The following is a 25,031-nucleotide window of genomic DNA, read 5'->3' as shown; positions in this document are numbered from 1 at the left end:
GTGCAACCTTGTTGAACATGTAATAATGAATCCAGTATTCTTGAATATGTTTTATTTTTATAAAAAAAATATTGTAACTAAATGGCACATACATATATTCTCATTGTTACATTCAATTACACTAGTTATTTTCCCTATCAACAACAAGTCTGACAGATCTGTTTATGGTTTCGAATAAGTTATCACAAAATAAACTGGCTAGTTTCCTCCTAAATCATCTACTTTGTTAAAAGTAAGTGCTGAAATATAGAAATCAATTAATTGTAAACAACTAGTGTTTATCTCAATAATGTCCAAACATAGCTTAATAGAACAGAAACCTATTTTCTAGCATAAAAAATCAATACAATATATTTCATATAACATGTATAAATTTGATCGTTAGCATGTAAAAGCATATTCATGAATATCATTTAAAATTTAACATTTTTACAAACTTCTAAACAATCACTTTTTAGATACTACATTTATCATTACATGAGCAAGTTATTGGTTAGAAGTATATCAACAACAACAATAATAGTATACAGAGGGTCTGTGAAAAAAGAAGTAAACTGTTTTCAACTGGAATAATGTGTGAATATAATGGTATATATAGTGAATTATAAACTGATATATCAAGCTAAAATACAAAGACACTATGACAAGGTTATATATTCTGATAGCACTTACAACTACTCCTGAAATTCTTTTGTACATAGCTGTATTAAATAAACAACATAATTGTGTAGGTTTATCAAGTTGTGCTAAATACTCATCATTTGAAAAAAGGTGATTTTTTTGGGGATGTGCAATTCTTTATTTATACCATTTTCCTATTTTTGCATATTTTGTCTGTAAAAGTGTTACATGACTAAACAAGTGAGTCTATTTGTCCATAGTTTAATTTTGGATGTAACGTGCCTTCTGATTGGCTGACGTCGTATTGTTTATCAGCCCATAGACATAATTTTGTCATGTGACCGTGACATCATCAACGTTTTTTCATGATTTTCTCCGGTTTAAAATTGAATTAATAATTAAATAATAAGAAATGACTTTCATATTATTTCTGACTATTCGAAATAACATAAAAATTGTTGTGCACACTTTAAATAACCTGCTACGAGTGTTATTCAGTCTGGACAACATTTTTTTATGTTATTTCTTCATAGACATAAAAAAAAGTCAATCCTTAAGTAAAATACAGAATTCCAAATAAAAATCAAACTTTTTCTTCAGATGACTTTTTTGGTCTTGAAGATAAGCTTCTGTCTAAGTCACATAAAAATAAAATAATCCTAAACTGAATTTCAACTGTATAAAACTAAGTCCATCTATCAGAAAAAATACTGAAAATGAAAAAAAAATCAAAAACATGTTTCATAAAAAAAAGTCTATCTATCAGTAAAATACAGAAAAGTGAAAATATTTTTGTTTTCAAAATTTGCTCATGATACTGCATTTTGGTCCTAAACAGTTGTCTCTCAAAATTTCACAAGATTCCATGAAGGTTTGACAAAGTTATTGATGACTGAACGACAGAATCTAGGATTACAATGTTTCGCTTTTGCAACATAAATGATTCAGACACATTGTAAAGATGACCACATAATGTATAAGAGTACTAATTTTTCAGATCACCCCTTCATGGTCTAATTACAAAAACTAAAATTTAAACCTAATCATAAATTTACAAAGGTTTTGATTCACAGAAGGCAAACTATAATGCAGATATCTTGTGCAGGCACATGACTATGTGGGCCTCTTAGAACAATGTAGAATCTTCATCAAAGGATTAAAATATACATCAATGTTATTAACTTACCTGACATCAGATGTATTACTTCTATCAGATCCTTGTTTGCCCTGTTAAAAAGAAATGAACCAATTATAACCATGTTTATACAAGATTGCTGATGATAATCTCTTCATTGTTTCATATGGTGACAGTTTTACTATTTTGTTATATATGCAGTGGTCTTTAAAAAAATGATAATGTTTGTACCTGAGGATTTCCAAGTAAACCATAACTTGTTTTCTTTAGAGGACCTCCCCGGCCAGACAGTATTTCATCCTGAAAGTAAAATGTAAATATATTAGCTTTAGCAACATCAATCTGATTCTGTAAAGGAGAGGTATGCTTTTAGAGTCATCATTTGGCCCTGAAGTTCCAGCCTTTCATTTTTATTTTTATTTTATGATAAATGAACAGGTAATTATTTTCTTTAAATTTTGTTAGTGCAGATTGGTCATATGTGATATCAAAATTTAATTTGACCTAAAATGGCCATTTCACTCAATAGTGTTTGGTCAAAATACAAAAATGTATATATGAGCAACATCTTTCGACAAAAAAGATATGTAATTTCTATTATTGATAATTTTGATACATTTGTATTTACATTTTGTAACAATGTTGTTGTTGATACCTAAATACACATTAGATTTGCCAGCGTATTTAAGAACCCCAAAGTGCAAATACTAATTTGTATGAGTATTTAAAATACCAATGCAAACTTTTTTCACCTTTATGACAACACTACAACTTATACTGTGTTTTTCTAAATATTCAAACCTCTCCTAATGGTATTACACTAAACCATTAAGTAATGTTTTGTCTCCATTGTTTTCTTGGTGATTAATCCCAAACATTTTGAACTAGTAATACTTATTTTCTGTAAGAAATTATTTTGTAAGATTTATATAACCCACCTCTTTCTTGTGCTTTTTAAACAATGACTTTGGTTGCCAAAGTTTAGAAAAAGTTTTCACAAATCCATTCTGTTCATGATGGCATTAAAAAATGTCAATATAAAATATTAAGTTAATAAATTATTTGAGACCCATAATTGAATACCTGATATGATGAAATAAGTTGTCAAAACATATCTTTATAACAAAAATGTTCACTGTAAAAGTTTAGAGTTACTTTTGAGAAGAAAGTTTTGAACAAAGGTATAAATTGCTCCTCATTTATTATATATCAGGAATATACTAACTCTGATCCTGAGAGCAAGAAGTAGAAAGCATTGACTGGCTAACATATATGGTGTCTTATAAATATGTTATTATTTATCCTAATTTTATACTGAATGCAAATAAATTTCTAAAAAATTGACTTAATCATGACAATTGAGGCATAAACCTTATATATTCCATATATTGTATTGCTGTAACTTGGATCTTTAACAAATTGACCTAAAAAGGGATTGGGGTATTCCTCTATTTGTATAATAAATATAAATATCTTATCATCTTTAATACTAATACAAATGTGCTCAGGAATACTGGTTTGTCTCCTATTTTTTCAATACCCTTTTGTACAAATTAGAACAATTCTTTACTTTTATTGCAAAGCATCATTTGTTAGAATTCATAAATAAATCATATTAAATATGTGTAGGCATATACATAATAGGCATTGAAACAGTTAAACTATAAATTTGCTAAAACATTACCTTTAAAAAAAATGTTCAAAAAAGAGAAATTTTCAAAAAATTTTAGTTTCTCCTAGCTATATATGTTTCTATGAAAAAAGCAAACAATGGTCAATATTTTATGTCATTTCCTGAAGAAATGTTTCACAGCTGTTACAAATTCAATATACAATGTTTGAAATGTTGCCATATTTTGTCAAAATTAAGCCATTTCATCCACTGAATATCCTTTTTACATAAAGGTATATGCAAAAAAAAAATGATAGTTATATTTCTCTTTCAATTCCACTTTTTGATGATTCAAATTTGAGGAAATTATTACTTTTCTATGACAATATATTAATATACACTTCTAAGCAGAAATGTTCAACTTGATATTTTATACAAGTCATGCTACAAAATAACATAAAAAGCTCTACTACTATTGAAAATGTCTGTATCTAAAAAATACTTAATTAATAGGATTTAAAAAATTAAAAGACTGTGTACATAATTTGTCTTAGTTTTAAAATCCAAACTGAATAAAAACATAATCTGGGTATATATTAAAATGCAAATAATAATTCTTGGAAAGGAGTGCTTATTCAAATACATTGTAGGTATAAAAAGTAAAATTATGTCTGATGGAGAAAACAATCTGTGAAAGGGGAAGGGAGACAACTATACCATTTCCCCGCTTGATTCACGTAACATTTCCTCTTGCTCTTGTTTATGTCTACAAAATCTTAATTCTTTTTCTGCATCCATACGATTTCTCTCAATTTTGCTCAACAACTGTTTTTCAAGCCTTTCGCGTTTCTTTTTGTTTTTTTCAAAGGTCTAGTTCAAGACAAAGACAACAAAAAAAATAAAACATGACTAAAGAAACTACATATATCTTTTCAAACAAATAGGCCATTTTTGAAAATCCTATAAAATTCAAGTTATTTTGTCATAAGTTTTGAATGAAAATAAGATGCCAAAAATTTATTGTTAGATTTATAACAATCTAGCCAGAATCATTTCCTGTTAAAATGTTGAATGGCTTATGCATGTATTTCAAAAATAAGGAGATGATTCTTTAATCTATTGTGATTTTTAGTTCCGTTATTTATTAACTATCAATATGACAGTCTTTTAACCAAAAAAAACAATCTGTTATTTTGTAACAGAGTAGCAATTATCCTAAATATAAAAATAACGAGATGTGGTATGATTGCCCATGAGACAACTATCCACCAAAATGAAGTGGATGTAAGCAATTATAGGTATTCATACATCCTTTAACAATGAGAAAAAAAAACTTATCTCTGTCTCATGAATATGATGAACTTCTCACCTGCATTCTTAACAATTCAGCCTCTTTCTTGTTCTCGTCTAACTTCAGTTGTAACACTCTTTGTAATCGATCAGCTGTATCTTCTTCTTCATTGTCTGATGGAACATGTTTGTCCTTGTCCAACTTTTGTTGTAAGACTGTTTGTAATCTTTCAGCTGTATCATCATCTTCGTCATCTGATGGTTCATGTTTGTTCTCAATTCTGACCTCTGGTTCTATAATATCAACTGCAAACAAATATGTATTTATGTTAACCGTTAAAATATTCAAAGTTAAAATAGAAAATATAAGTATATACAATTTAAATATAATCTATTTTTTTAGTAGATATTGCAATGCTGATTATTTTTGTGATTTAAATCGTCTAGTTATCTATCATCATTTTTATCATTTAAAGCAAAACAAAAAAAAATTGGTAATAATCTTTATTTTTAAAAAAGGGCAATAACTCCAATAAGGAATTGTCAGACAATTTCCTCCATACTATTTTCATAGTCATTAAAATATAACGCAAAAATGCACAAGAACATTTGGTAAAAATTGTCATCAAAAGTCAATAACTCTTTCAGGAATTGATTGAAAAACTTAATCTCTAACTATTATTCTTTCAAGATTATTGGCAAAAATAAAAGACAAAATTGTATTATTTTTCATTTGAGGGCAATAACTCCAATGAGGAGTTGTCTGATAGTTTTGACATACATGAACAATTGATAGAGCTCAACATTTTGATATTTCTGCCCTAGTCAGATTTTCTCTTTTCATAACCTTTTTCAAAATAATAGACAAAATTTACATTTTACCCCTATGTTATATTTTTATCCATGTCAACCATCTTGGTTGGCAGGCGGCCATCAGACACATTTTTTAACTAGATACCCCAATTATGATTGTGCCCAAGTTTGATTAAATTTGCCCAAGTAGTATTAGAGGAGATTTTTTTAAAAGTTAACAGATGATGATCACCATGTCAGGTAAACTTAAAATAATATATGACACTTGTAATTTGATTTTTATGTGAACAGATCAAACACATAGGATACATGAGATTCTATAATTGTGCAATCTGCCTTGGAGTTAACTTCTTCATTTTCCAAATATCATAAATTCCTCACAGCCACTTGACAAAGAATATTTGTAAGTATTTATAACAGACTGAAAATGTATGACCTATTCTTACAACTGTAACTACATCAGACTTAGCATCCATTTGCAAAGTTTATTTTAATTGTTTTTTACCTATTTGTATCACCTCTTCTGTATCTGACTGGTATGGCAACCTTCCTTCTTTACCCTTTAGCTTATAAGATGATACTTCATGTACTTCATCTGAATATATAGCATATGGTTATTTAATAGGTCATGTTTCAATTGAAAATTTTGTCTAAATTTTAGAAGTTTAAAATCTGTATTTGGAATATCTGGTTCTGACAATTTTAAGAAAGATATAAAGTTCATATAGACAAGAGCAAGCTTAAAATATTGCTCACATCTTTGTTTTTTCTTCTTCTTCATAAAATGACAACTTTTGCTTCAATTGCTTTGGAAAAAGGAAAATCACAAAATAAAACACACAATCATAGGTCAAAGACTAATTTTTACAGGTTGTACAACTAATCATTAAAGAATCACTGTACAATTTTTTTTTACAGAAACAAAATAATTCTCAACATTATATCAGCCCATGCTTAAACAGACATGCAACACAATTCATTCTTTAATAATAAAAGTTCCATGCAATTAAAACTTTGTAACAATCCCTTTATTCAGGAATTTACTACAAGTACTGTAATTTAACAATGGTTTTTAAAAGTACTTAAACTACATGTTCTTGCTTTTCATTTAATTATACATGTATTAATTATATATCATGAAGTATTTCCTCAATTTATTTTCAATTTGACCTCATTTATTGCTGACACTATTCTCATAGATTTCATGGTACATACATTGTATATATATATATATATTAATAACAACAATAACACTCTTTTACCTCGGGCTAGTCAATTTCCTGCCCACAACAATCATTTATTTTTTTATTTCTTCCTTCCTGAAATTCAATTCATTCGTTTTTATTTCAAAACTAGGATATGATATATATTTATTAACATCTGACTTCCTGCTCTTTAATCTGGACAGTCAACCTGGAGCCAGATGTTCCATCCTCTCTGACCTCATGTGTAATAAACAAAGTCACACCAATAAGGGAACAACCATTTAACTTCAAAAGGGTTATGGATTTTTTCTTAACAAAAATTCTGAATCCAGATTTCCCAAAAAAATTTGGGAACCAGACAAAAACCATACCCCCCCCCCTTTTTTTGAAGTTTAATGGTTGCTCCCTAATTAGAATTACTACATCAGAACCCAGGGTCTCATCCTTTAAATCTAATAATTTTTCAAAATTGACCGAAAAAATATGAATTATCAAACCTGTATTTTGGAATAAGTTGTCAACCTGCATCTTAGTTCCTGTGTTATAAATATCATCTCTGTTAAATATTCTGTAAATAAACCTCAGTTTAAACATTAAGCATATCGGTAATAGTACAAGTTACAACAGACGTCTATCTTTTTTATACCTATAAAAAAATCAAAGAGATAAAGAGACTTTGTATAGTTGCCAATTAGAAAAGCTTTCCACCAGAGATCAAAAGACAAGGAGGTAAACAATTATAGAACTCTGTGCGGCTCCTATAATGAGCAAACACATGCTCTCTAATGATTACAGTTGATATGATATACATCACAAAATTCTAAATAATTCAAAAAATAAAAAGCACCAGGCTGACTTAAAAACTTAGTATTAACAAGTAAAACTGTGAGCTACTGCTCATTGATGATACCCTCAACTAAATACTTGATGGTTAACCGGAAGTTGTTGAGTGATGAATCTGAAAATGCATCACACATTATGGAATTCCTTGTAATGAAGTTCTAAAGAAAAATGTGACAACAGTTTTAAACTTGGAAGTCATGTGTAAAATGATGCAAGTGTTCGGTAAACAGGAAGTTGTTAAGTAATGAATCTGAAAACTAATCACACAGTATAGTCGACTCATATAAACCATGACATCAAATTTCAGAAATCTTTGTAATGTAGTTCAAGAGAAAGATGCAACAAAAATATTCATGGGACGGACAGACGACTGACAAATGGATGGATGGACAGAAGGAAGGAAGGACGGATGGACAAACAGTCATGTCCCTTTGGTATCCTTCACCTCTCCGTTAGAGCTTATTCTTTCAAAATATTTAAACAAAAATTTCGGGTAAATGGTATACAGCATAGGTATATATATGTATGGTCAGGATCATGCAAGCTACTGGAGTTACTGAATAACCAAATTTTCTGCATTTCTTTTGGTTTAAATTAATTTTAACTGTGGAAAAAAATTATATGACCTCAAAATCTATAGGAATTCTTATTTAATTATTTCCTTACATTCATGTTTTATTGCAATTCCATGTAAGGTTCTGGTTTTATTTTCCAGAAACCTTTTTTATGCATTAATCTCAGTCTTCTGTTAGTCACAATAATCCTTGACATTAGTGACTTCCAAATTATCACCCGTCTTCCTCCTATGATATGTAACCATATTTCAATGTCAGTTTCCTATCCTATATATGGTTGTAGCATTATTTTCTGGACGCCCCTTGCGCACTTATTTCAGTCTTTTTCTAGGGTATATGACCTTAATATTAAATTTTTAATGACATCAAAATCAATAGGTATCTTTCTCTTATCATATGTAAGAACTTATCCATAGTAAGCTTACAATACAATATATTACTATGTTCTTTCACTCATAAGATTAAATTTCAAAAACCCCAAACAATTAGCCATTTATTGTGAATCTTATGCAGAGACATTATATATTTTAATCAAAGAAGTTGTAGAATCAATACCTCTTCTTTAGGTTTGGTTCTTAACTGACCTTTAAAGTCATTATCTAGATGTAAGCCAATATATAAATAAATTGATTCAAGCATAATAGACACCAAACGTTTCAGTATTCAGTGAGAGGAGATCATCTTTATTGCAGAGTATGAAGTTACAGAATTTTTTCCTTCTAGAATAATATCTTATTTCAATATAAACAAGAAATATAATATTTAGAATTATGAAAAAAATGTTGCCATGGATCATTGACTACATACAGAAAAGGATTAGTAGACAATCCACATGTGTACCATGAGTGGAACAGGCTCTGCTGCATATCATTTCAGGCACCTTCTAGGTTCAGCCTGATTGTTGGTGAGGGTTGCATTTACAAAATTTTTAGTTTTCTATTGGTCATGGTGTTTTCTCTTGTCATCCTTCCATTGATATTTATTACCTCCCTTTATTGAAAGGCCAAAACAGTTGAATTCATAATTGTCTGAATGATAGTCTTTCCTCAAACTGTACAGGCCAACCTCAAAATGTCTTCACTCAAATGCACAAAAGTTAAGTCAGTATTATGGGTCAGGGGAGGTAATTCAAATACATTTTCATATTCAGCATTTTTTAATCATGACTAACTAAGAATTTGAAGATCTCCATAGATAAATTTGAGTCTGCATAATTTGTACTTTTTCATTTGCTCAATAAGAGAATAAAAATATTTGAAAACTTAGAAACTGTAAACAGTTTTGAACTCCAAAAATGACACACTTTTCAATAGTTATTCAAGGGGTTCTCTAAACCACTAAATGTGCTCTTGAGAGATAATCAAAGAGCTGAAGAGCTCTGAGGGAAAAGACGGCCATTGTTTCAATTTTTAGGGGGTATCTTTTGATAGTCTACATACAAAGAATGAGCAAAATAACAGCTAGAACATATAGAAAGGCTAACAATAATGAAACTAATTGTTGTTTATTGTTATTTCATTTCCTTAGTCAAGAATTCATCATAGAGGCAATTTGGACCAATGAGATCTGCACCTTCTAAATCAAAACATTTGATTAAAGTTGGGAGTTAATTATCTAAAATTCAATTGAATTTAACAACTACTACAATATATTTTAAAATTTTAATTATGTACAACTAAACAGCAGGCTAAGACCATTCTCAATTTTTTGTGACAGTATTCTCAAGAAAGTGAGGACTGAAAATTCTATTCAGTTTTAATTTTCCATTGATAAAGTTCCCAGTTACAACTCTCATCACAGGGATACATGTACTTATAAAATCAAATATGATTGATATAAGCTGTGTGAAGTTTGTTTCCAGATCCCACATTTTGATATATCTGTAAAATTTATGAATTAATAGCTTTAAACTACAAAAAGCAATATTTAAAAAAAAAATGAAAAAAAAAAATGACCACTACAATAATTAATAATTATGTTGGTACGCAAAATTATTTTTTAATTGATGACTACTTATCATATATATACTTAATGTGACATTTTTAGTGTTCAGATACATTAACTTTCATTTTAGTGGGTAATTACTCATCAATTGAGGTGCTCCTTAATTGGAGAAAGGGTCTAAAAACATAACTTTCCAGAAAGAATGAAAACTGTAGTTGCTCTCCCCAATCTCAATAGGTATAAACTACAAAAAGCAACATTTATTTTTTTTTTTTTTTTTTTTTAACCATTTCAATAATTATGTTGGTACACAACTTTTATTTTATATAGAAGACTACTTATCATATACTAAATGTCACATTTTAAGTGTTCAGAAACATTTACTTTGATTTTAGTGTATAATTACTCATCAATGGAGGTGCTCCTGAATTGGAGGAAGATTCTAAAAACAGAACTTTACAGGAAACAATGAAAACTGTCGTTTCTCTCCCCAATCTCATGTATCCCCATTGACATTGTTTACCGCGAAAGTTGACCTACAATGATTATAGCCTCAGATTAAAGCATTGCATGTTGGTGTGTGAATGATCTACACTACAGCAAACATCATTAGGTTTACATTTAACAAATACGGATTTTAAATTAGTATACAAATACTGTGAATGATTTTTATAATGAATGTGTGGCATTCCAACAATGACGTCACTAGGTTAGATATATTTAGAATATTTCGTAATACTGATTTTTCCGGACTGTAAAAGAAACGTATATAGTGTAAGGGAAAGCTCAATATACGATAATTTCGCGAGAAACAGAAGGGAAATGTGTAAAAAATGTATTTACAGTCAATCTGTTCTCCTTGTCATCAATTTCAGTATAACATTTTGAGGGGGTTTCCAAACTATCAAAACAAAATGATTGACGTGAGGGAATGATACTCTGGCCAACCCCATTAGGGAATTGACGGCTTGAAGCCGTCTTTCCCCAAAAACCTATCACACAATGTCAGTGAACACAGAGATTATAAATTGTAATCTTTCTTCCTTTAAATTGATACACTATTATTATTCATAGCAGTACACTTAGGATGTTATAGATCCAGCCATTTTCCAAAGAGGGTTCCCAACTCAGAATAAAGGGAAGGGGGAAGCATGTTCCAACAATATGTCCCCATTTAAAATGCATTGATAATCCTAAAAATAAAGGGGTGTTCTAACACCCCCTTCCCCCCTCAAAAAAATAAATAAATAAATAAAAAATAAATCAGGATCTGCCACTGTCTAATACAAAAAGTCTATGAAAGATTAGTGTATCTATCAACTGCTATATAAAACTATCTTTCAGTAATTGTGAGTTCTCTTAAGCTACGACTAAAATTTCTGATTATTATTTATCATCTGTAGAATAAGTACTAGTTAGATTTAATCAAGGGGGGCTTAAAAAGCAAGTTTTATAAAAATTTGAAAGCATACATTTTTCTAAGAAGATTTTGAAAGAGTCTATAAACTTATTCTGTATATAAAATTCTTGCTTAAGTTTCTTGTTTACAATGTGTGTATGTGTATTGACTTCACATTCCTTAAAAGAGACCAGTTAGGTGCCCATCAACTACTTTGACTTGGGGAAAAAAGTTTTTGCTTTGATTATATCTAGGTTTGCTGCAAATTAAAGACATGACATCGGTTAGGAGTTTTGTGATTATAAAAAATATCTGAATTGTTATTTGCTGCCTGTTCAAATAAAATTTTATAAGTAAAATGCATTCAAGCCAGAAGTTGTTTTTTAGTGTTTTGTGTTTATTTTACTTTTTGTGATGGCTTATTTGTTATTGATTGTTTGCTTGCTCTTATATCCTTCATTTGTTTACATTTTTATTTCACTGATATGAATGAAATTATCAGAGCTAGTTCAATTGTAACACAAATATCAGAAGTTCCAATTATAGTTATAAATGTACATTATATATGCATGTTGTCTTGCATTTGGAGGAAATAAAGTATGATAATAATGGTGATGATGGTGATGATAACATTTATCCATATCTTCTTTTTAAAATGAAAATGATTTTGAAATAAGAAAGAACTTATTTTCATCAAAAACTAAAGGAAGGTATCACAACTAATGGCTTTTGTACAATAATAATATCTGAAATAAAAATGTGTCTGAGGGGAATATCTAGCTTTCTACAAAGACAGAAATAAAAGCTGAACAAGCAATGGTTATATATAAAAGTTTTATTATAAATAATCATGCAATCATTCAAAATCATGGCAAGAATCGTAAATGTAACAACATGCAATCAAATCAGTTTGGATGCAAATCAAATAATACATGCATAATCATTACTAAAACAGAAGTATGGGTAACCTCAATTGTTAAAAACATTTAGGATTTATCATGACTATCTAGTGAATCAATTTATTTCGAGCAATCTATTTAAAATAGTTAAATATAATTATTAATTCTCTTCTATTAAAATTATGAAAAAATATGATCTAAGGGAGACTATCAGGACAAATATTTGCACAAATTTGCAAAGAAATAATAAGCAATCTATTCTGTACTTTTCTTGCAATTTTATAACTTCTTCTTTTCATAAAAATGGTCAGATTTCAGTTAACAAGATATACACAAATCTTAATCATTTTTAACAATCCAGTAAATCATGAAAATTTACAAAAATGTTTTCTATTGTATTTTAAAAATTGAAATGTATATCTATTTTAACATCAAAATTGTTCCTGTTTTATTCATTAATCAGTGTTCAGAGAATACTTTTGATATCTTCAAAATAAAGCTATCATAAATAGTCCTAAACTTAATACTTTATTTGAATAAAAAAAAACACACAACAACAAAACAAAATAAGGACAGGCAAATAACTTTAACAAAAACTATATATAATAACATAACCTAATTAATGTCATGGTTTCATATTCTTTATACAAATATCTTTTCTTAACTTGATTCTGAAATCCTTTCATGATCAGTTAACCTCAATGAAACAAAAGTGCTACGTATAATATAAATTCCCTTTAAGTGATTTGAATATCTACATAGATTTGTCGCACTTCATTTGAAAATTTCAATGTTAACATTAACATTAATTAAAAGGTTAAAAGGTTGAATATTGCAGACTTAGTACCTTTCACCCAAATCTGTTTGTAAAAGCAAGTAATAAGCACCATTATCTGAATTATTCTTCATAATTCTAAGTATTTCTGCAAAAAATGTGCATAATATTTGGCAAGAAACCTTGACAGGCAAGATAATATTGTATAATGATAGACTAGAATTCGATATAAATATAAAAATATAACAACATCTGACTAGGGATTGACTAAGTCTAAAAAGAAAGGAAAATTAAATTTTCATTTCCATAACAACCGTATTCTCATCATGCTCATCATCTATAATATCATCAAATTCTGCTGCCAAATCATCAGTGTACCTGTCATTTACTGCAGACCTGTCATTTACTGCAGACCTGTCATTAAGTGAGGAGCTGTCGTCGTCTGCTACAGGTAATGGTGGAGGTGATGCTGGTTGATTCATCTGACGATTCATGGCAGAACTACCACTCTGGATTAATGGAATACCCTGAAGAAGAAAAAGCAACATGCAGTTTCAGGTAATTTTGTTGGTTTTTATTTTTTTTTTAAACAAGAACTTCTCTCAATTATCTTGAAAATATACCAATCAGGATCAAAGAAAACTTCAGGTGGCCTATTACTTTATTTGCTTTGCTCATTATTGAAGCTCACAAATAGATCTTTATTTGCTTCAATCAACAACATTTGGTCTCTGGTGGATAGTTGTCTTATCAGCAATCAGACCACCTCTCTCATACCCCTTTTTTTTAAAAAGAAGATTATTATGCCTATCATATTATACTAAAGTTCCTTTCAAATATTATTGATATTAAACAACAATCCTCATAGAAATAAACATATCATAATACTCACCACATATTTCCTGAGCACAACTATTAATTCTTTACTGCTTTTCAATGCCACCACAGCCTATGGATAACAACAATAAACATAACAAATTCTGTATTTTAGATTAGTAATCATACAACCTAACAGTACATTTAGTTCCTACTGCTCAAAAGAAAATCTATAGATTCTACCTCAAGATCCCCTTGATTATGATATTTATCAATTACCAATGGTTTAATTTCATATTTGATCTTAATTTTGAGAAAAATAGGTTATCATTGGTTTTTAATAAGAGAGTGTTTTTTCTGCTAAAATCTTATCGAAGGACACAGTGCACCATAAGTTTCTAGCAATAATTTCCTATCTAAAGCAAGTAGCATGATATGAACAAAATTTCAACCAAAAAAGATGAAATGAAAAATGCTCAAATTGCAATAATGGATGAATATCACAATTATCAGAAGAAAAGTTTTGGAATGTTTTTTTTCTTATTTCTTCATTACAATTGGACCAAATTTGGAAATTTGATCAAACTGATCATAACCAGAAGAAAAAGTGAAAGAGCAATAAATAGATAAAATAATTTTCAGTTATCTCCCTTTAACCAGTATTTTGTACATAATAGCAGTGGTATTATCTTTACCATTCAGGACTTAAGTATAAAGTCTTTAAACCAAACAAAAAACTAAATGCATCATGACTCGCTGCACATGTACTTGGTACCTTTCGTGTTTTTGTTAATTTGTTTCATGCTTAACTGATGAGTGAAGCCTTTCTCAACCAAATGTTTACAGTTTGTTTTTATGTTGAGCTAATACAAATTAGGGAGAAGGTTGAGTGCCTGCAACTTTAACAATAAATGAAAAACAAATATTTTAATCGATTTTTTTAATAAATTGTTTTTAATAACAGATAGTATCTTACACATACATCATTTGCTCTCTTGTGGATAGCTATGTCATTAGCAATCATACAAACTCACCTGGTTCCCATATCAATTATATGTAAACTCATAAGCTATGCATAAATCTTTGATATTAATCTTTCATTACAATCTTTTCATCTTCAAAAGCAGAGACAAATTAAATTGCTTACATCCGCATCATTTAAAGTTTGCGGAAAGTTGTCTCATTGGCAATCATACCACATCTCCGTATCTTTATACAGACTAAATGCGCATGCTGACCTCTTTATGTGTGATATCTATAAAACTGGTATCATTAACTTTGATGATCTGGTCCCCAGCTTCCATGCCTACTTTCTCTGCTAGACTGTTCTGTTTGACAACTTCTACATATATACCAGGAAAATGGCGAGGGCCGCTGATTATACTGTAAATATAGAATAAGATCTTTGAAGGATTCAGTTTTTACTTTAACCAGCATACTTAACTTGTTATGGTTAACAATTTACTGTTATTTTTCTGATATTCATACAAGTTTAAAAGATCATCACAAATAAATTTCATTAATGTTGCAAGGAGAATACTTTTAACAATTGTTTTTTAAATTGAAGATTTCAATGACAACATCTATTAGTAATCTTTTTTATCTACCAAAGGGTTTATTAATATTCATATCATGATCAGTTGAAGACATAATTATTCAAAATTAAATTCAAATCAAAAAACAAGGTAACAATTAATATTGTACAAGATATAGGGTCTAAAAAATTGAAGGTCTGTCATGAAATCAGGAGATTTAATCTTAAAATTGATTGATTTGATTTTTGATGTTTTAATGCCACTTTTAAACACAGAAAGGGAGACTATTTTGTGGCGGCCAATTGTTATTGGTGGAGGAAGCCGGAGTGCTCAGAGAAAACCATGACCTTCAATAGGAAAACTGACAATCCTTGTCAATTAAGATTGGAGTCAAGTGCACCCGCACAAGCGGGGTTCGAACCCACAACCTCAGTGTTGACTGGCTAGTGATTACAGTAGTAACTACTTAGACCACTCAGACACCAAGGCCCATCTTTAATCTTAAGTATTAAATAGTCTGTTAATAAACATATCTTTATAAATCTAAGGTAGAGATTAGAAAGAAAGAAGAAAAATTGACCTATTAACAAAAATCACAAAATTGAGGACCACTCCTGTCATGAATAGGATGTGGTTACAATACATGTATAATGAATCACAATATACTTTTTCAATAAAGTTAATTATTTTTCTTCTCAACTCTATGTATTCATTATCTGTGGTTTTACAAGTACATTTTTTCTGATGCTTAATTAACTATGTACCTATCCTAGTATATTATATTAAATATTAAAGACTGATATTCAGCTGATTTTTATAAAAGATAATACTGACGTTATTTATTGGTAATTTATATGCAAATTAAATAATTTTTTAATCATTCAACATCCAAAGGCAGATTAATGTGACTTGTTGATCAATGTATGAATAAGAAATGTAAAAATTCTTTGTAATTTAGATTATCATTTTAGAAAATCATTGAAATTCAATGGCAGACTTTGGTGGATAGTGGTCTCATTTGAAATCATATCACATCTCTTTATTTTTTAAATTGACGCAATAGCAATCAATATTTATAGTATATACATGTATATAAGTTGTAAAGTGCAGTTTGAAATTTCAGAGGATAAAATTTTCTACTTACCTACAACCAAGGGTCGGAGCAGTTCTCAAATTTACAAACACCTTAACTTCCTCTCCTTCTTTGTCAAGAGAGCTGTTAGATTTTCTTCCACTGTCTCTTTGCTATTAAACAAATAAACATTAGGTATATGTTAACACAATATTCTCCAAAGAAATTAATAAAAGTATTTTATGCTATTTTTGCTTAATGTATGCATGTGTTTATATAATAATTTGGTTGTGTGTATCTTTATGGAAATATTTTCAAAAAAACCTGAAGTCATCTTGAATAAATCTGTTTAAAACTAGTTATATGTTTTTCTACACTGATAAGATGGAATACATCTACTAGCTAGATGACAGCAGGAGAATGGCCTCTTAATGGTCGTATATATCATCTTGTTCATTTACGAGTGTTTGACAACAAGAAATATTTTTTAAACTTCATTCATTGTACATATATTGTGGATTCTTTTTTTCATGTTTTTTATTGTTACAGATGAACCATGAATTTCATCTTTGATCAAATTAAAAAACATCTATAGGCTTGTTAGCTGACTTGAGCAAATCCACAAACCAAATATTCAAGAAAACGTAAGTTTTCTTTAATCCATGAAATTTGGTTCAAAATAAATAAATTAAAGCAACAGTAGTATAAATCAAAGATTGCTCTGAGGGATACGATTGCCATTGTTTTCATTGATACATGTATTAGTATTATTTTCAAAAATAATTTTACTTTCCACAGCAGCCACTGAGAGTGAGAGAAGGTACATAACTTTGTCCTTATCACCTATTTTCCTACGTGAATTCTAGGTGGAACCCCATTTCTACCTCTTTTTAAAATATTTAATTTCCTTTGGGTCAGTGGACATGACTCCTTTACATACACATTTCTCTGTTTAAATTGTGTTTGCTTTTGATATAATACGACGTCTATCGACAGAACAAGTTAAATTTTCTCGACATATCGTCGTATTTTGATTCAGAATTGACAAAAGTATAAGGGCAACAACTCGAAGCAATAATATGGAATACTCCATTTCGGCTGAAGGGGTTTTCTAGTTATACCTTTACCTTGTGGACTACATTTATTTCAATTTAAATGATGCATTTTATCTAAAATTATGCAACAACAATAACCCTCAATAGCAGACAGGCATAGAAAGGATCTTGTGAGTTTCAAATTAATCAATGGAGTGGAGAATCCAGAGCAACCATTCAATATGATACCCCTTGAAGTCAAGAAAACTATACACATGCACATAATTACCTAAACAAATCCTAGACTTGTGATTTGTAGCGGCAAGGACGTATATTAAATGATAATTAAACAACCTCCATTTCTTTATGGAAGTACAATATCAAATATCAGTTTCATTAAATGGTGACATATAAGAAAACTCCACTTTAGTGTTTATATGACAGAAATAGATTTATCGATCGGATTCAGAGAACTCTCATATGTTATCAACACTGTGGAATTCCCTCTGACGTGTTTCTTAATTTTTCAAAACACTAAATATAAATACTGCTTAATTCTGATTTTCCGTGTAGTTAAAAACACGCATATAAGTTAAGGGAAATATCGAAACATGAAGATTATGAGAAGAACATTATAGGACAGTTGTTTAAATTCAACCCTGTGTTTGTTTTTACCATTTAAAGCAAGACAATCTCAAGAATCTACGAGGTTCCTTCATGTTAAGAATAAAATGGTTGATGTGAGGGCATGGCCCTGAGTCAATGTTAAAAGTCTACAGGTTGCTTGAAAGTAAATGTATCCCAAAAACCTAATTACCGATCTTCTCTTTGAAGCCTGTTTCTCCACGTATTTCCAAGTTACATCATGTTCAGCTTTACTACAAATAAATATAAATATCTTACAATCATAAAATCATATAACTTAAATTCATAAATTTGTGTGTTGTTTTTATTTTTATGAAAAAATGTTACTTGTCTTATATTTGTTTAGGGGTCAGCTGAAGGACACCTACGGTTGCGGGAATTTCTCACTACATTCAAGACCTATTGGTGACTTTCTACTGTTGCCTGTTCTATGGTCGTTTTTTTGTCTCTTTGACACATTCTCCATTTCCATTCTCAATTTTACTGTAAAGACATCACAAAAACTAGAGGCTCTAAAGAGCCTGTGTCGCTCACCTTGGTCTATGTGACTATTAAACAAAGGAAGCAGATGGATTCATGACAAAATTGTATTTTGGTGATGGTGATGTGTTTGTACATCTTACTTTATTGAACATCCTTGCAGCTTACAATTATCTTTATCTATAATGAACTTGGCCCAGTAGTTTCAGTGGAAAATTTTAGTAAAAATTTACAAATTTTATAAAAATTGTTGAAAATTGACTATAAAGGACAATAACTCCTTAGGGGGTCAATTGACCATTTCGGTCATGTTGACTTATTTGTAAATCTTACTTTGCTGAACATTATTGCTGTTTACAGTTTATCTCTATCTATAATAATATTCAAGACAATAACCAAAAACAGCAAAATTTCCTTAAAATTACCAATTCAGGGGCAGCAACCCAACAACGGGTTGTCCGATTCATCTGAAAATTTCAGGGCAGATAGATCTTGACCTGATAAACAATTTTACCCATGTCAGATTTGCTCTTAATGCTTTGGTTTTTGAGTTATAAGCCAAAAACTGCATTTTACCCCTATGTTCTATTTTTAGCCATGGCGGCCATCTTGGTTGGATGGCCGGGTCATCGGACACATTTTTTAAACTAGATACCCCAAAGAAGATTGTGGATAAGTTTGGATTAATTTGGCCCATCAGTTTCAGAGGAGAAGATTTTTGTAAAAGATTACTAAGATTTACGAAAAATGGTTAAAAATTGACTATAAAGGGCAATAACTCCTATATGGGTCAACTGACCATTTCGGTCATGTTGACTTATTTGTAAATCTTACTTTGCTGAACATTATTGCTGTTTACAGTTTATTTCTATCTATAATAATTTTCAAGATAATAACCAAAAACAGTAAAATTTCCTTAAAATTACCAATTCAGGGGCAGGAACCCAACAACGGGTTGTCCGATTTATCTGAAAATTTCAGGGCAGATAGATCTTGACCTGATAAACAATTTAACCCCCGTGTCAGATTTGCTCTAAAGGCTTTGGTTTTTGAGTTATAAGCCAAAAACTGCATTTTACCCCTATGTTCTATTTTTAGCCATGGCGACCATCTTGGTTGGATGGCCGGGTCATCAGACACATTTTTTAAACTAGATACCCAAAAGATGATTGTGGATAAGTTTGGATTAATTTGGCCCAGTAGTTTCAGAGGAGAAGATTTTTGTAAAAGATTACGAAAATTTACGAAAAATGGTTAAAAATTGACTATAAAGGGCAATAACTCCTATATGGGTCAACTGACCATTTCGGTCATGTTGACTTATTTGTAAATCTTACTTTGCTGAACATTATTGCTGTTTACAGTTTATTTCTATCTATAATAGTTTTCAAGATAATAACCAAAAACAGTAAAATTTCCTTAAAATTACCAATTCAGGGGCAGCAACCCAACAACAGGTTGTCAGATTCATCTGAAAATTTCAGGGTAAATAGGTCTTGACCTGATAAACAATTTTACCAATTGTCAGATTTGCTCTAAATGCTTTGGTTTTTAAGTTATAAGCCAAAAACTGCATTTTACCCCTATGTTCTATTTTTAGCCGTGGCGGACATCTTGGTTGGTTGGCAGGGTCACCGGACACATTTTTTAAACTAGATACCCCAAAGATAATTGTGGCCAAGCTTGGATAAATTTGGCCTAGTAGTTTCAGAGGAGAAGATTTTTGTAAAAGATTACTAAGATTTACGAAAAATGGTTAAAAATTGACTATAAAGGGCAATAACTCCTATATGGGTCAACTGACCATTTTGGTCATGTTGACTTCTTTGTATAACTTACATTGCTGAACATTATTGCTGTTTACAGTTTATCTCTATCTATAATAATATTCAAGATAATAACCATAAAATGGCAAAATTTCCTTAAAATTACCAATTCAGGGGCAGCAACCCAACAGCCGGTTGTCCGATTCGTCTGAAAATTTCAGGGCAGATAGATCTTGACTTAATAAACAATTTAACCCCATGTCAGATTTGCTCTAAATGCTTCGGTTTCAGAGTTATAAGCCAAAAACTGCCTTTTACCCCTATGTTCTATTTTTAGCCATGGCGGCCATCTTGGTTGGTTGGCCGGGTAACCGAACACATTTTTTAAACTAGATACCCCAATGATGATTGTGGCCAAGTTTGGTTAAATTTGGCCCAGTAGTTTCAGAGGAGAAGATTTTTGTAAAAGTTAACGACGCCGGACGACGGACGACGCCGGACGACGACGGACGCCAAGTGATGAGAAAAGCTCACTTGGCCCTTCGGGCCAGGTGAGCTAATAAGAATCAGATTTCAATTCTTGGTGGTGTTATTTGTATGCAGTATTTACTGAATTCAGAAGAATACATTCCCACAATGGAACTTACAGCAATGTGATGATCATCATGCAAGGCTTTAGATTTGTATGAGTGTTAAATGATCAGTATGGTTTACAATGTTTAAAAAAATAAAAAAATCACAAAAATACTGAACTCGGAGGAAAATCAATTCGGAAAAACCATAATCACATGGCAAAATCAAATAACAAAATGCATCAAAAACGAATGAACACTGGCATTCTAGTAGTAAGGTATTGTTGGGTGTTGTTTCATGTTACTGTAAAAGGTGTATTTAGGTTTTTATTTGATTTAAAAATTTTAAATAAAATACTGCCATAATGAAGTCCTAAGATTTTTTATTTACATATTACATGCAAAAATGTCAATAAAGTGCAAGAGGTTGCAAAGACGCAAATGATCCTTTATGCCTATATTTTTTTAACAGGTATTTTTGTGAAGGTAACATGCTGAACATCCAGTTAAAAATCAACAAAAAAAGTCCTCACAACATTGTACAGTATATTACTTACTCTCTAACTGGAAGCATTCCAATATCTACAAAACAAATAGGGGTTTTAAAGTTCATAATTTATAAAGGCATGCCTAAGCATTTGTTAGATGAAATTATAAATGTCAACATTTTACTCTAGATCTTGATACTATCTCTGTCATGTCTGTAGAGTTTCTATGCAAATTTTTTGAAATTCCAAAAAGTTTAAGTAATTATTTATGTATCAAAATTAAAATCCAACCACAGACTGAACTTCAATATTTAAACCTACAATGACATCAAAATGTAGGATTGCTATGATTTGCTTCCACAATAAAAATTGCTTTACCAGGTAAAGTTACCATGGTTATAAAGACTGCCTTTGAAAATTTCCCCCCAGATAAATATGTTTTATAGTGATTAAATGGTGACTTTTAGTTCTATCTGATTAAAGTCCCAATGGCCCCCTCCTCTTAAGACGGATTTATTTTATAATGACTTACTTGTAACTTTTAATTCAATCTGATTATAAGTTTTGATAAGATTTAGAACTTCCTCATGAATGGCTTCAGCAATAGTAAATCCATTGACTCGGACAATTTCATCTCCAACCTAAAAGATAAACATAACAGTTTCGTATAGCCACTCTTTTATTTAATCTTGTCCTAGAAATTTTGGTGTTTTTGTTCATATATAAGATGATCAATGTCATTTTTGTTTTCATTTACAAATTGATGCCAACAACCACTGCCTCCTTCAATTTTGGCAACCAAAAAGCTGCTCCTTACATTCGTTTGGGTTAAACTGATGGACATAACTTAATTACAGGCATCCCAGATGGCAGACAGAGAATTTGATAAAAGTATTTCTTCTAAATTTAAAGATAAGAATTAGTTACATGTTTATAAATTTTATGTTAAGGCTATAACAAGTAAGGTCACAACGTTTTAACATATGAGCTGCATCAGATAGAAATATACCTTATGCAAATGAATATCAATACATGTATATGTTGACCCTATTTCAGGTTGACAATTGACAAAATCTCTATGCAAAGACTGTGACTATTTTGAAAATTTAGTTGTTATAAAAACAATATAAAATAAGCCCAAGTTCATCTTTTATTTCGCATTTGAATGTTCCAAAATCAACCAAAAGCTTTATACATCTATATGTGTGCGTGAACTTGCATAAGGTCAATTTCTATCCAACTTAGCTCATGTATTGTGTAGATGTATTTTAAATTGAAGAAGTGAACCTACAAAACATGAGACGATATCTAGTCCATAATATATATGACCATTTTTCATAGATTTTCATTACTGATAACTTTGATCCCATAACAGGTTAATAATTCAGTTAACTCCTTAATTGGCTTTTAACTTTTATGATGATATCATAATTTGAAAATCATCATTATATGATAATTTAAAAATAGACAAAAACAATTATCTAGTCAAGTGATATCATAGCCATCAAAAAGCATATAACAGTCAATTATTTCTAAAATAAAGTCCTAGCAATCCCATACAGGAATTGATGTTGTATTGAGAAAGAAGCCAATCAAAAAACAAATTCTAAACATTCTAAATAGGCATGTAATACTTGCCACTGGTTAGTAATCCTCTATCAAGCAACCAATACACAAATTCCCTCAATTAAAGGACATAATATTTTTAAACGTATAAATGTAAAGCGAAAATTTTGTAAAGATTGACAATGAAATCTCCCTTTTTATTTATATTTTAACAGGTGTCTTTTGAAAAAAACTGTATAATGCTTAGGAGTGATTGCAACACATTATGCACTTCTAATTTCAGTGACAAGATATATATTTAGCAGTATAAAACAATTACATGTTGTACCTTTAATCCTTGTAAATCTGCCTGAGATCCTGGTGTAATTTGAGAAACAAACACTCCAATACCATGTTCAAAACCTGAAAAATAAAATGCTTTAAGTGTTTAGAGTATTTACAAATAGCTTAAGACTAGGATGTGTTGTACAGTGTTTTATAATTTTCATCAGTATGGAGTTAAATTGTATGTTACCAATATCAACTCTATTAAACCATTGTATTGCAGGGTGATAGCAAGTAAATATGCAATTGTGTTATATCAAGTTTAATTCTCTGTTTAGTTTTACATATAATTTCTAAAATAAAACTTTTGTCATCCTGCCTTCTCTATCCTTTCAGCTACACCTTTTAAATACCAACAGTACTTTGTGATTGCTATGTCAACTGAGGGCCTTTTCAGAACTTTCAGTGCACAGTCCAAATAGGAAACATGGAGATTAGTGACTAAGAAATGGGTTGTTATTATCATTCTCTTAATCATATAAGGTTCATTTTCAAGTAGATAAATCATATAAAGCGAAATTCCTTATTAATTTGAAGTCACAAAAAAAGTCCATCAACCCCATCAAGTTTAATTATTATAGTACATGTATGAGAAACTACATTGCATCAAGATTCCTTTCCTTGATTACAATACATCAAGCCTATAGCAATGTACCTATAATTTCAACCTCGTCTTCTTCATGACTCGTGTGTATATTACATAAACGATTCTTTAAAATTCTTCTTTTTCTGTGAGAAAGGTTATAAAGAAAACCTTGAGGTTCATGGAAACCTTTTTAAACCCTACTTTTAACAAATTACTGTAAATTCAGAAATTATTGTCTGCATTTATTATTGAGATTTTGTCATTTCAAACTTAAATGTAATTTTAATTTTTACAATTTTGAGATAACGTCGTTTAATTCATATAAAATATGTCAAAATGTGAGTTGAAATTATTGCGTTTAGAACTTTTTTGTATTTTTAGCAATAATAAAAACCTCACAATAATTTCTAAATTTACAGTAGCCATTTTTGTTGAACAATACAAAGAAGCCTTAATCAATGCATCATAGTTCTAATTATATAATGTAACACAATCTGAGTTGGTTTGTTTTGGTGTTTGTTTTTGCTTTCCTTTTCCATTCTGTGCATAAACACATATGGAATCTATATGAAAAGGGTGTGGTGATTCATTTTTCACAAATACTTTATATAACTACATAAAATTAATAAACTACCTCCTCTTACTGCAAAACCCAGACTTTCATTCTGTCGTCTCCGTAGATTGACAACTCGTAACTTTTGTCCAGCAGGTGGAGGTGCTAACTTGTCATATTCTACTTGATGCTTGGGAGGAATGAGAGGCCTGAAAAATGTAAAAAAAGTTAGAGGGGATGCATCAGTTATAAACCTGATTAATTAAATGCTCATTGGACATTTAACACTGCAGCCACAAGATCTGTTAGAAGTTGTACAAAAACACCAATGTATAAGATATATGAAATATGGTACAATATAAATAATTTTATATTGTTATATACATATAATGTTTACCGTAATAACGTATTTACAATACCTACAGTTTTATTGTTTTAATGCTACACAAATCAATAATATGATGGTATGTCATACTAGAGGGT

General features: G+C 30.0%; 1 protein-coding gene across 7 annotated transcripts in view; it reads right to left on the bottom strand.

Moving 5' to 3' along the window:
- Window positions 1–37: 37 nt before the first annotated feature.
- Window positions 38–25,031, bottom strand: part of LOC143082414 (harmonin-like) — a 43,039-nt gene continuing 18,045 nt past the window's right edge. For 2 of the 7 annotated variants that reach the window (XM_076258065.1, XM_076258064.1), the window contains exons 4-20: window positions 24,630–24,757; window positions 23,414–23,487; window positions 22,052–22,160; window positions 21,589–21,613; window positions 18,386–18,446; window positions 16,607–16,707; window positions 15,166–15,310; window positions 14,004–14,060; window positions 13,490–13,638; window positions 7,174–7,244; window positions 5,977–6,066; window positions 4,738–4,964; window positions 2,695–2,763; window positions 1,988–2,056; window positions 1,808–1,848; window positions 673–701; window positions 38–239 (exon numbers count right to left, since the gene is read on the bottom strand). In XM_076258065.1, the coding sequence (XP_076114180.1) occupies window positions 199–239; window positions 673–701; window positions 1,808–1,848; window positions 1,988–2,056; window positions 2,695–2,763; window positions 4,738–4,964; window positions 5,977–6,066; window positions 7,174–7,244; window positions 13,490–13,638; window positions 14,004–14,060; window positions 15,166–15,310; window positions 16,607–16,707; window positions 18,386–18,446; window positions 21,589–21,613; window positions 22,052–22,160; window positions 23,414–23,487; window positions 24,630–24,757 (1,486 nt within the window). In that variant the 3' untranslated portion in view covers window positions 38–198. The remainder of the gene's footprint in view (window positions 240–672; window positions 702–1,807; window positions 1,849–1,987; window positions 2,057–2,694; window positions 2,764–4,737; window positions 4,965–5,976; window positions 6,067–7,173; window positions 7,245–13,489; window positions 13,639–14,003; window positions 14,061–15,165; window positions 15,311–16,606; window positions 16,708–18,385; window positions 18,447–21,588; window positions 21,614–22,051; window positions 22,161–23,413; window positions 23,488–24,629; window positions 24,758–25,031) is intronic. The other 5 variants (XM_076258066.1, XM_076258067.1, XM_076258068.1 and 2 more) reach the window with 5 other exon arrangements.

The sequence above is a fragment of the Mytilus galloprovincialis genome, chromosome 7, assembly GCF_965363235.1.
Source record: "Mytilus galloprovincialis chromosome 7, xbMytGall1.hap1.1, whole genome shotgun sequence".
NCBI classification, from domain to species: Eukaryota; Metazoa; Mollusca; class Bivalvia; order Mytilida; family Mytilidae; genus Mytilus; species Mytilus galloprovincialis.
The sequence above is the reverse complement of the archived record's forward strand: the minus strand, read 5'-3'. Positions and strand labels throughout refer to the sequence as shown.